Consider the following 13,919-nt stretch of genomic DNA (forward strand, 5'->3'; position numbering starts at 1 on the left):
TAAAAATGATGTATACAAACATAGATGGGATTTTATCTAGTAAATTAGAATTAAGAGATTACATAAAGAAAGAAGAACCAGATATTGTATGCCTGGTGGAAACAAAGTTAAATGAGGCAATAAAAATAGACATAGATAAAAGGTATAATATATGGAGGAGAGACAGAGTGGGTAAAGGAGGAGGAGGAGTCATGATGATGTTAAGGAAGGAGATAGTGGTAAATCAAGTGGAGTTTGGGAAGGAAAATCAGAAATACTGTATGTTAAGATGCATATTAACAAAAGGAGTTAACAATCATTGGAACATATGTGCCACCAAAACAAACTCATGGACTAACCAAGAATATAGAGACATGATAGATGACACAATAAGGAGTCTTACAAGAATCATTAAGGAAAGGAGAAAAGTGATATTGGTAGGAGATTTCAACTGTAAGGAGGTAGACTGGGAAAATTATGAAAGTGGTATGGGGAAGATGCCTGGGAGATAGATTCCTGAACCTAATGATAGATAATTTGATGGTCCAAAGAGTAAAGGAAAACACAAGATTCAGAGGAAACGATGAGCCGGCAAGATTAGACCTAGTTTTTACAAGGGATATACCAATTAACGATGATATAAGATACAAGTGCCCATTGGGAAAGAGTGACCATGTAATATTAGAAATGGATATAGAAGAAGGAAAGGAAGATAGAGATGAATCATACAAAGGAGACCGATTAAATTACAGAAAGGCTGATATTGAGAATCTCAAGAACTATTTTAAAACGTAAACTGGGAGGAGATGGAAAACTCATTAACGGTTCAAGAGAAATATAACTTATTTTTGGAAATATACAAAACTGGGGTCAGGAATATGTCCCAAAATATAGACCTAAAGAAGAAGGAAAGAAAGATTGGTTTAATGCAAGATGTGCTAGGGCAAAGGAGAAACGAGATGGAGCATGGAAAAGGTGGAGAAGAAACAGAAATCCAGAAAATAAGGAAAACTTCAAAACAGCAAGAAATGAATATGCTAAGGTGAGAAAGGAAGAAGAAAGGAACTATGAAAAGGACATTGTCGAAAAATGTAAGGAACAACCAAAATTGTTCTACAGATTCATAAATGGAAAAATAAGACAAAAAAAAACAATAGAAAGGTTAAAAGGAGAAAACGGAATGGTGGAAGACCCAAAAGTATGGCAGAACTGTTAAATAGTAAATTTCATGAGGTCTTTACTAAGGAATCCAAATTTGAAAGACCACAGGGTAATAGAGACTGTCTATATGAAAGAGATTAAAGTAACCAAGCTTGAAATAAAAAGTTGATGACGGAATTAGATGAGGAAAAGGCAATGGGACCGGATGAAGTCTCAGGCAGAATACTGAAAGAATGTAGGGAAGAACTAGCAAGTCCAATATACAACATCATAAAATGCTCAATAGAAAATGGAACAGTGCCAGTGGAGTGGAAAAGAGCTGAGGTGGTTCCCATATATAAGAGCGGAAGGAAGGAAGAACCTTTAAATTACAGACTGGTATCACTAACTAGTGTAATATGCAAGATGTGTGAAAAAGTAATAAAGAAGCAATGGATTGAGTTTCTTGAAGACAACAAAATATTATCAAATAGCCAATTTGGTTTTAGAAAAGGTCGGTCATGTGTGACAAATTTATTGAGTTTCTACTCTAGAATAGTTGATAAAGTACAAGAGAGAGAGGATGGGTTGACTGTATTTATTTAGATCTAAAAAAGGCTTTTGATAAAGTGCCACATGAAAGATTACTATGGAAGTTAGAGGAGAAGGGTGGCTTAAAAGGAAGCACATTGAGATGGATGAAGAATTACTTAAGGGGGAGAGAAATAAGGACGATAGTTAAAGATATGAAGTCCAAGTGGAGAACAGTAGACAGCGGAGTGCCACAGGGGTCAGTATTGGCACCAATACTTTTTCTCGTATATATAAATGACATGCCAGAGGAGTGAACAGCTACATAAATCTGTTTGCGGATGATGCGAAACTGTGCAGAGTCATTAAACAAAAGAGGATTGTGAAATACTACAGGAAGACTTAAACAAGATCTGGAAATGGAGCAAAAATGGGAGATGGAATTCAATGTGGACAAAAGCCATGTCATGGAAATGGGAAAAAGTGAAAGACGACCAGTGGGAATCTATAAGATGGGAGATGGAGTAGAACTAGAAAAAGTAAAAAGGAAAAGGACTTGGGAGTGACAATGGAAGAAAATAATCAACCGGTAAGCCATATTGATAGAATTTTCAGAGAGACGTATAATTTGCTAAGGAATATTGGAGTAGCATTTCACTATATGGACAAGGAAATGATGAAGAAATTGATAAGTACTAAAATAAGACCTAGATTGGAATATGCAGGAGTTGTGTGGACTCCCCATAAAAGAAACACATAAGAAAATTAGAGACTACAAAAATGGCTACAAGAATGGTTCCAGAATTTAAAGGGATGACATATGAGGAGAGACTAAAGGCTATGGATCTACCAACCTTGGAGCAGAGAAGAGAGAGGGATCTGATACAAGTTTATAAATTGATTAACGGAATGGATGAAGTGGATAATGAGAAACTGATCCTGAGAGAAGAATATGACTTTAGAAGCACAAGATCGCATAGTAAGAAACTAAGGAAGGGACGATGTCTGAGAGATGTTAAAAATTTAGTTTCCATAAAGATGTGTTGAGACTTGGAACAGTTTGAGTGAGGAAGTGGTGTCAGCAAAGAGTGTACATAGTTTTAAAGAAAAATTGGATAAGTGTAGATATGGAGACGGGACCACACAAGCATAAAGCCCAGGCCCTGTAAAACTACAACTAGGTAAATACAACTAGGTAAATACACACAGACATACATGGAATTCAATGTGGACAAAAGCCATGTCATGGAAATGGGAAAGAGTGAAAGACGACTCATGGGAATCTATAAGATGGGAGATGGAGTAGAACTGGAGAAAGTAAAAAAGGAAAAGGACTTAGGAGTGACGATGGAAGAAAACAATCAATCGGTAAGCCAAATTTATAGAATTTTTAGAGAGACATAATTTGCTAAGGAATATTGGAGTAGCATTTCACTACATGGACAAAGAAATGATGAAGAAATTGATAAGTACTATAATAAGACCCAGATTGGAATATGCAGGAGTAGTGTGGACCCCTCATAAAAAGAAACACATAAGGAAGTTGGAGAGACTACAAAAAATGGCTACAAGAATGGTTCCAGAATTTGAAGGGATGACATATGAGGAGAGATTAAAGGCTATGGATCTACCAACCCTGGAACAAAGAAAGGAGAGAGGGGATCTGATACAAGTTTATAAATTGATCAATGGAATGGACCAAGTGGATAATGAGAAACTGATCCTGAGCGAAGAATATGACATTCGAAGCACAAGATCACATAGTAAAAAGCTGAGAAAGGGAAGATGTCTGAGAGATGTTAAAAAATATAGTTTCCTGCAAAGATGTATTGAGACGTGGAACAGTTTGAATGAAGAAGTAGTGTTTGTAACGAGTGTGCATACTTTTAAAGTAAGATTGGATAAGTGTAGATATGGAGACGGGGCCACACGAACATAAAGCCCAGGCCCTGTAAAACTACAACTAGGTAAATACACACACACACACACACACACACACACACACACACACACACACACACACACACACACACACGTAGTGTAGTAATTAGCACGCTCGACTCACAATCGAGAGGCCCGGGTTCAAGTCCCGGCGTGGCGAGGCAAATGGGCAAGCCTCTTAATGTGTGGCCCCTGTTCACCTGGCAGTAAATAGGTATGGGATGTGACTCGAGGGGTTGTGGCCTCACTTTCCCGGTGTGTGGAGTGTGTTGTGGTCTCAGTCCTACCCAAAGATCGGTCTATGAGCTCTGAGCTCGCTCCGTAATGGGGAAGACTGGCTGGGTGACCAGCAGGCGACCGAGGTGAATTATACACACACACACACACACACACACACACACACACACACACACACACACACATGCACAGTTACATCAGTCTGTTTGCAGATGATGCTATATCAATGATGAAGGTGAATAGAAAAGAAGATTTTGAGGTGCTACAACAAAACTTGGATAAAATAGTAGAATGGTCACTCACATGGGAAATGGAATCTAATACAAAAAAGTGCAGCATATTAGAATTTGGAATGAGCAAAAGAAAGCCGAAGGTAGTTTACTCAATGGGGAATGAAGAAATTAAGAAGTCTGAAGAAAAAGATCTAGGAGTAACCATTCTGGACAACTTGTCACCAGAAAAGACATAAACAAAATTACAGGAAATGTCTATGAACTTTTGAGAAATATTAAGGTGCCATTCACTTACACAGATAAAGACATGGAAAAAAAATAAAATAAATAAAATAAATAACAATAACAAATAAAATGTTAACGACTCTAAAACGCCCAAAATTAGAATATGCAGCTAAAGTATGGTCACCAAACAAAAAAGAAACACATAAGTAAACTAGAGAGAATACAGAGGGCAGAAACAAATCTTCTCCCAAGTTTAAGTGAAAGAAAGGCTACAAATTCTAGGTCTTACAACCTTAGAACAGAGAAGGGATAGAGATCTAATAGCAGTGTACAGTGATGCATGGAATGGAAAAATTAGAAACTGAAAACTGAAGTAGGCTTATACCTAAATAACACTGGTAATGCTTTCACTTCACAGGTACGCTATATAGCCCTATAAGAAGTACAGAGGCATACAATAATCATTTAGAAAATTCATCAATTTAACCTATCTTGAGGTAAATCAAGGGATGGAACTGCAGTATCTGTCAGTGACCTGCAACTCTTGGGTGTCTCAGTGCCTAAGAGACAATGCTTTAAATCATCCTTGTAGTCAGAACTTGTAAAATGCATGGAACATATCAGTGCATTGTCTACATTGAACACATCACCTCGAGAACAAGCTTGAATCCACTGCTGTCTGCGATTTTTTTCCTTGGGAAACTTGAAATAATTAATGCCTAAACCTGCTGTTTTTCTTTTCATGTTATTGTATCCAAACACTGAGCAATTGTTTGGCATATTTAGTTGTTTACAGCACTGTGGAGAGTTTGATGACTCCAGCTAACCCAGTGTCCACAATCAAGCGATATGTAAACAACAAGAAACCTCAGGCGTAAGGCCAAAGTGCCCGAACGTCCCGCCAAAAGTCAGCTGTCAGTGAGCACTGAGCTGGGGTGGCGCAGGAAGTGTGACGTGGATGACATCACAACAACAATCAGTCTCTTCCCGTGTTTCCCACTGAAAACAAGTGAAATCCTCATGTGTGTTTTTTGTGGATATTATCACGACGCACAGTGACGCACCTATAATAGCCCCAAAACTTTACTTTACTTTTTTTTTTTTTTTTTACAGACTATTTTCATGTATTTTCATTTCTGTAGGGGTGACTTTTGATGTGCTGAAACGCATTCTCTATTATTACATGTTATAATGGGTTCGGTATACAGTAACTTCCATTTGTGGTAAGGTTTTCAGGAACACATATGAACCATATAACGAGGACTTACTGTATTCCACTTTTAAGTCAAGTTTTAAATAGATAAGTCAATTAAAGTATTATTTTGATGTTTTGGAAACTAACCAACCTTTTGGAATAATTAGGTAATTATAGTAGAGTGAGATTATTTACTTATGAAATAAGTGAACATGTAAACAATATACAAGTAACTACAAAATAATTGACATAAGTTAAAAAGAAAACTGGTGAGCTACGTGGATCTATGTATAGTGGATTAACTTTACAGTGGTTAGAACATTTTGTCCACAAATTATCCTGGGCTTCAATCCCAGCCAAAACATAACTATTTAGCTTGACCTCTTCTCATGCTGAAGCCACTGTTCACTGAGCAAAGAGTGAATATGTATGTGAATTTTAGTTGTGACCTCATTTGTTTAGTAAGAAAAAGAGAGACCAGTAATTCAGTCTTGGACTAAGCTTTACACAGACATTTGATTTTTTTCTTATATACTTTTTTATAAAAAATGAAGGAATGCACTTCAGAAAAGACATATGTACTGGAAGATTGAAGGATGGATAATGTATGGACCAAAATGTTGGTTTATTAATTTTTTCAGAGTTAACCCCCTGGAAATATTCTGGATTGTAACAAAAGCATCACAGATCTTGTTGGAGTGATGTCTATCTTTCAAACTCCATAGTCTTCATCATCCTTACATTCATTCACTTTTAATTGAATGCAACATCCATTCTTTCTCAACATGATTTATAAGCCTGGGCAGATATTCCTTATTTAAAAAGCATGAAATGAAAAAGACCAACCAATACCCCCATTTAATGCCAACTCATAACAGTTATATAAAGGTTGTCAAAAGTTATGCAACAACATATCTGAAAATAACACTCTAAGTGTTTGTGTGATGGCCACAATGACATCTTTAAAAGTTCAGCTTTGACATCAAAATTTGTTATTGTAATATATTATGACACTTACTATTCATCTAAATAATTTCAACACTGATTGAGTTGATGTGCCTAATTCACTTCATTATTTTAGATATTTGCAGGGAAAAAAGTAACTAAAAAATATAATTAAGAAAAGAAGAAAATATATCAATGGATGAAATCAAATACTGATTACAAAAAAAAAATTAGATGAGTATATAAATAGAACAAATAAATTGAATAAATACATGAATCACCTAAAAAAAAAAAAAAAAAAAAAAAATATATATATATATATATATATATATATATATATATATATATATATATATATATATATATATATATACACACACACACAGACACAGTGGTACCTTGGAGTGCAAATGTTTTCTAGTACGAACAACTTGGATTACGAACAAAATAATCGGGGGTTTTTTTTGCATTGGAGGATGAACTTTGCTTTGGAGTGCGAACAATAACAAACACGGTCAACATATTGCGCGCAGCACTGCACGATCTGCTGACTGCATGCTGGGGCACCACGCTGCCTCAGTGCCTCAAGAGTGTTGTTTGTAGTTGTTTGGTTGTTGTTTTGTAGTGCCTAGGATAATAATATTAATTTTTTTAGTTATTAAGATCACTGCCTAGCATAGCAGCACATGTGGTCACAAGACATAGACAGACGTATGGAAGATTCTAGAAGATCCGAGGGGAAGAGAGAGTATCCAGCTCATGAATTAAAAGCCTTAACCCTTATAGTCCGTCAGGCACGATCGTGGCTCTTACGTTAGAGCCCGTCAGGCATGATCATGGCGCTTTTCAGAAGCCACGCTCCCAAGGTCCAGATATATCTTATATCTGGACTGTATGCGCTCTTTTATGCCACACAGTTTGTTTATGCTTGAGGCTATCTGTCATATATCGAGGCCTGTCATTGGCCCATTGTTTTCAAGATGGTGGACACTTAGCCAATCATGTATCAGCTTTTACAAAGATATGTTTGTGTAGGTGTGAGGGCACCAAGCGTGAGGATGGTGAGAGCACTTACATCAGTATGATGTATTTTATAATATTTTATGTATTTCTTGGTGAGATATAAGATATACATGTATTTCCATGGATAAGTAAGCACTTCGGAAACATATCATAAAGCATGTCAATAATGGAATCGTTATTTTTATCTCGTTATTGGTTTAAATAAGAATGCGTAGTTGGCTGAGGAGGATGTGTTGACGCTTGTTTCTGACCACGAAGAAGTTGAATTTTCATATTACAATTTGCCTACTTCCCTGATTTATTTTCCAAAATGAATGCAATATATCAAAGAAAACTTATTGGCTTATACAAGAGTGTGTGGTGTTGTTGGCTTGATGGAGTCACATGAGGAGGATGTGGTGACGCTTGTTTCTGACGACGAGAAGTAGAATTTTCATTATGTTACATTTTGCTTACTTTCCTGCTTTATTTTCCTATCTTTTATAATTATAGCATAATAGTAGTAGTAGTAGTATATATAGTAATAGTATGCAAAAAGTAAGAAATTAGGTGAAAAATACATTTTTTTTGGTCTTGGGAGGTGGTTTGGAACGAATTATAATTTCTTCCATAAGAATACATGTATTTTGATACTTTGGAGTAAGAATGTTTTGGAGTAAGAACAAAATTTTTGAACGGATTAAGTTCATATTCCAAGGCACCACTGTATATATATATATATATATATATATATATATATATATATATATATATATATATATATATATATATATATATATATATATATATATATATATATATATATATAACAGAAATAAATAAAAAATAAATAAAACAATAATATTAAACTAACAAATGAATTAGCAAGAAAATATGAAAATATGTAAATGCAATAAAATAAAATAGTACTGGCCATGTAACAAAACTCACACTGAGCATTATGATCAGCATAACATAAATATTATCATTGTGTGTGTGTGTGTGTGTGTGTGTGTGTGTGTGTGTGTGTGTGTGTGTATATATATATATATATATATATATATATATATATATATATATATATATATATATATATATATATATATATATATATATTCTTAAATTCACATAATGGCACAAAAGTTTTCAATTAAGCAATAAACTATAAAGAAATAACTATTATTACCATTGGTAATCATCATTCAATAGCACCTAAAATATAAAGGTGATAAAGATAACACAACCTAACCAGCTTGAATCTGTGTGGGGAGCAGCCTGGTCTGCCTCCCTACCTTAGGCCTCACGGTGATGATACTAATTATGTAAATATTGCACCATTTTTCAAAATACATGTTTTGTGTAGCTTGTAGTATCACAGATACATAACTAAAGTGTGTAAAAAATATATCAGTTATATATTTCTCATATTGCTCAAGATAATATGGAATACTTAATCTATAAACTAAGGGAATTAAATCACATACCTACCATACATTCAGACAACCATGTGATCATGACAGTGTGCCTGGAATCAGTCAAACAGAAAGACTGAGTCCAAAGCCCCTAGACCAGCTGCCACCCCACCTTCATTGACAGAAGAAAGCTTAGTCCGCAGCATGTGGCCAGCAAACTTACTGAACTGGATGTCCTTGGCAGTTCTGTTAAATAAACAAAACAAGAAAGTTACTTTAAATGTAGCTGAAAGGATCAAGACAATGTGAAGATCATATATTTATAATATAACAGGATCAGTTTTCTTACTAAGCAAAATTTTTAAAAAGATCTAACAATACTAATTACAACCTTAGAGATAAAAGGACACATTCTGAAGACATATGAAGATGACAAAGAAAGGTACCGTAATACATTCAAACACTTGAAAAAAACATCAAGTGAAGTGGCAAAATAAACCTTACCCAAGGATGGTACCAAAGATACCCAGCTCAGACACCACCTCCACCAGCTTCACTGGCTCATGGGCCCGGATGAGATAGTTCTGCTGGATGGGTGGACGAATTCTATCCATAAGAATGTAGGCCTCTCTTTCTTGGGAATCTTTTATCTTTTCTAAGACCTAAATGGAAAATGGAAAATTTTATTTTTCAGTTAAATAAAGAGTAAATAAAATAAAATAAATAAACAAAATAAGTAAACAAAATAAAATGGACTGATAAAAATACATATTTCTTTACTTCTTTTTTTTTCTAAGTAAGAGGGGAAAACCAGCGATGGCGTAGTGGATAAGGTGGCGAGCGTGGGATTGGGCAGATGTCCATGTGTAAGTTCGAGTTCCACCATATACCGCTTTGAAGCTATGCCATTTGTCGAGTAGTTTAAAGGTAACTACATATCACTATGATACCTAGGTTCTAGGTGGTTACACCAAAGATGAACTTGGGTGGTGATATGGGCCCTAATATGGGTACCACTATAAATAAAATCGCCTATGCCACTAATGGACAGAAGCTTAATAGCACTTCCCACATGTGCTCTTCAAGTATGCCTACAGGCACTATAGGTCATTAAAAAAAAGGGGGCAACAAAAATTGAAAAAGGCCCATTGAGGTGCCAGTCCTTGAACAGGATCTAAAAGTTAGCTAAAAGTATGGAATAAACGTCTTCAAACTTCCCTCTTAAATGAGTTCAGGTCATAGATAGGTGGAAGAACAGAAGCAGGCAGGGAGTTCCAGAGTTTACCAGAGAAAGAGATGAATGATTGAGAGTACCGGTTAACTCTTGCATTAGAGGTGGACAGAATACTGGTGAGAGAAAGAAGAAAGTATTGTACAGCGAGGCTGCCAGAGGAGGGGAGGCATGCAGTTAGAGAGTTAGCAGGATCACAAGAGCAGTTATCATGAAATTAGCAATAGGATAGCAAGAAATGCAACATTATGACGATGAGAAAGAGCCTGAAGACAGTCAGTCAGAGGAGAGGAACTGATGAGACAAAAAGCTTTAGATTCCACCCTATTTATAAAAATAGTAAAAGTGGAATCCTTCCTGCCCTTACATGTGAAGAATACTCCATACATGGGTGGATAAAGTCCCTGTACAGAGTTAGCAATTGAAGGGTGAGAAAACAATAACTCGGAAATCCTTAATAAATACGTAAATAAAATCATTTCAGAAGTAGGAAGTCATTTACACCAATCCTCCATCCAATATCCAATAATGAAATTACAATCTGCATGTATGTTTTCTGCATTTTTTAAATATATTTTGTAACTAAATGGAATTTAGGGTTTGATTTATAACTCTATAAATTATTAACTAAAGCTAAAAATGGAATATTCTATTCTGCTGTGAGTGCCAAACTTAAATAATCATAAATGATCTGAAAAGACAGATAAGAGAAAAGAAAATATTTTTTTACAGTAGGTTAATCTAAATCTACAATATTGCTGTTCAATAACAATACCATGACTATGGCATTTTCTGGATATGAAAAATACGAATTATTCTATGCAATCAATCTTTTCAAATGGGATAAAGGCAATAAGAAAATTTTTTAACAAATCATTATAATTACCATCCTAATTTCTTGGCCATACACATTATTCCCACCTCCCTCACGCTGTGGTTTCAATACAAATCTTTCTGGGTTATCCATGGCCATCTGCACAGCTTGATCTCCCTCTGGGCTCTGAGGAAAATCAAATATCAATGAATTATACAAAACTATGAGTATAACCTCTGAGGATAAAGCCACACACATGTCTGGAGGATGCACATTAATCTTTCTAGCTCTTTCAAACATATTTTGAAGAATTTCATAGTTTTGAAAAAAAAAAAAAAAAAAAAAAAAAAAAAAAACTAATCCCAACTTTACTCTTAGTTTCATTCATATTTAATTAACTTCAATGATTTTCTATAAAACTTTTGAAAATACAATTTATTAATTTTTTTAGCTCATGTTTCCAAGTTTACAATTGTAACAACATGCAGTGAGTTGTTAACCACTAGCTAATAAACAGCATCACACTTTAAATCCAAAGGTCATTTAGAAAAATCTTTTATGAGGCACTACACTTTATCAAGTAAGAGGAATGATTATCAGGTATATCACATTTTTTTTTTTTTTTTTTTTTTACCACTGAACACAATATTCTTCTCTTCTTTACAATTTGTCTTGCACTATAGGTGGCTTCATATATGCCACAGGTATGGAAAATATGCTTTTCTGGGCTGTGACTTGTCCCCTATTGTCCATTACCAGAAACACATATTATAAATGTAGTTTTGGGAGAGAGAAAAAAAAAAAAAAAATAAATAAATAAATAAATAAATAAATAAATAAATATACAAATAAATAAAAGAAAAGAAAAAATAAATAAGAAAGTAATATATATATTATAAAATAACAAAAATAATGGAATCAAATAAAATTACAGATCTCATAATCATCAAACAGAGACGATCTGTCCCAGTACTCAGGCACACCACTCTTGCATGGGTGAGTTGCCAGATAAAGAGCTTTCAAATAATTCAGCAGCAGTGCAAGGGAAAGGAATTCTGAGAGTAGCAAAAAGTTTTCTAACACATAATACTGACATGTTCAGTGACTTCCATTGTGCTACTGTCACTACTATAATCACTTTCATCATCATCACTATGATTACTAATACATACATTGGTGTTGCTGATGCTGATGATTCCTTCTACACATTCTATACACCACTACATTTGGATGCCTGATACATTCTAAATTCTCATAACTTTGAAGGCCAAGACAATAAGAATCATAATTCCATGAATAAAAATTCATTAAACAAATAACTATTCTGTTTGGGAAATTTCATGGAATTCAATTTACAAATACATCCACTGAGTACACCAGCCAGTCAGCCAGTGGGATTACTGACCCTAATGTCCATAATTTGAAAAAAAAAAATAAATAAATAAAAAAATAAAAAAAATAAAAATAAATAAAATAAAAATAATAATAATAAATAAATAAATAAAATAATAAAAATATAAAATAAAATAATAAATAATAATTTCTTTCAATCTGCTTATATTTACATCTTATGAACCTAAATAAATTGATTAAAAAAATTGTATAAAAAATAAATACAATAAAATAAAAATTACAGCTTGGATGTGATCTTTGAAAAGTAAGATAATATCCCATCAATGTATTAAGAACTTGGCGAGTTGTGTGGTAAAGTCAGAGTAATTTTTTGTACAGATACACAAGTTCCCACATTCATAATGGCCACATAATGTACACTTACCATGTCTAGGGTGTACAGGCCTGTAAAGAGTTGACTAACTAATTTTGCTTCTGAATCTGAGAGAAACTTGTTCAAAACACCTGGGCGTGCAATCTCTTGCTGAACCTGAAATAAAACCATCACCATAGTCACTGTGATCACACTTCTATCACCAGTCAGGATAGGGAGTTTCAGATGAGCTGAATGAATTAAAAACTAGTCAGTTAAGAAAATGTTCTAATAAAATTAGCCAAAATCATTCAGACAATGTTCAAGCACTACAAGCCCTGACATGCAATATAACATCAATGACTATACAATACATGATAGTTTACAATGCAAAAATGGTCTTTTCATAAACTAACCTTTCAAACATGCTGAACTTATCATGTTCAGTAAATTCTTTCTTTCCATCATGCAATTCATGCCCTCTTCCATGCTTTTCCTCACTAACAACTCTTTTATATGCTTACATATATTATATAGTTTCCTATTTGCCTGTGAAATATAACTTTTCCTATAATCCTTTCCCACAATTTTTCAAGACTACAGTTATATTATCTATCCAGAACAATTTCATTCATTAACTTTCCTCAACTACATATATGCAATCCACAGCCTTTACATTATTTAAGGTTATTTATATGTACTATGTAAGACTTGAAACTCAACAAAAATACTTGATGCATCTCACCTTTTTTGTGCCTGCTAGATGATAATGAATGCTTGGACTTTTTATTGCCTTTGACCTTTCCACAGTGAGTCTGGCTTCCCACTCTGCCTCACTGTGATATTGTCCAGGTTCATATCCTGCGCGGAAGTAAACCACTGCAATCTCATCACCGTCACTGCAGTGAACAAAGTTTTTCAATCAAATATTTGATAGAAGAGATACAAAAAAATACTATTTATCACAGAAGGTATTTAAAAAGGAATATATTTCCAGATTTGGGAGCATTCATGGAGCCTTGTCACCTAAAAAAAAGTTAATATAAAAAATATGTATATATGATGTTCATTTTCAAGAAGCCAGTATGTATCTTTTTCTTTAAACAAACTCATAAATCATACCCACACTACAAGGCACTTACCCCTGTCTATAACGTTTCCAAACCAATATGCTTAAATAAATTCACCTTTTTTTAATAGCTGTATATCAAAATTCGCGTAAAACAAACATGTAATTATAATAAGAAACAATGGATATAATAAATAGGGGGGGGATGTGGGATGTAGTCCAAAACAATTTGTGCAAAATACTCTATTTATTTGGCTAAA

General features: G+C 34.2%; 1 protein-coding gene across 4 annotated transcripts in view; it reads right to left on the reverse strand.

Annotated features, from left to right (window-relative positions):
- Nucleotides 1-6,797: 6,797 nt before the first annotated feature.
- Nucleotides 6,798-13,919, reverse strand: part of LOC123513211 (glutathione synthetase-like) — a 72,560-nt gene continuing 65,438 nt past the window's right edge. For 2 of the 4 annotated variants that reach the window (XM_045270221.1, XM_045270217.1), the window contains exons 9-13: nt 13,336-13,489; nt 12,663-12,767; nt 10,958-11,071; nt 9,345-9,502; nt 7,081-9,086 (exon numbers count right to left, since the gene is read on the reverse strand). In XM_045270221.1, coding sequence (XP_045126156.1) covers nt 8,960-9,086; nt 9,345-9,502; nt 10,958-11,071; nt 12,663-12,767; nt 13,336-13,489 — 658 coding nt within the window. In that variant the 3' untranslated portion in view covers nt 7,081-8,959. Of the gene's footprint in view, nt 7,055-7,080; nt 9,087-9,344; nt 9,503-10,957; nt 11,072-12,662; nt 12,768-13,335; nt 13,490-13,919 lie in introns of those variants that run through there. The other 2 variants (XM_045270218.1, XM_045270219.1) reach the window with 2 other exon arrangements.

Source organism: Portunus trituberculatus, chromosome 35, assembly GCF_017591435.1.
Source record: "Portunus trituberculatus isolate SZX2019 chromosome 35, ASM1759143v1, whole genome shotgun sequence".
Taxonomy (NCBI): Eukaryota; Metazoa; Arthropoda; class Malacostraca; order Decapoda; family Portunidae; genus Portunus; species Portunus trituberculatus.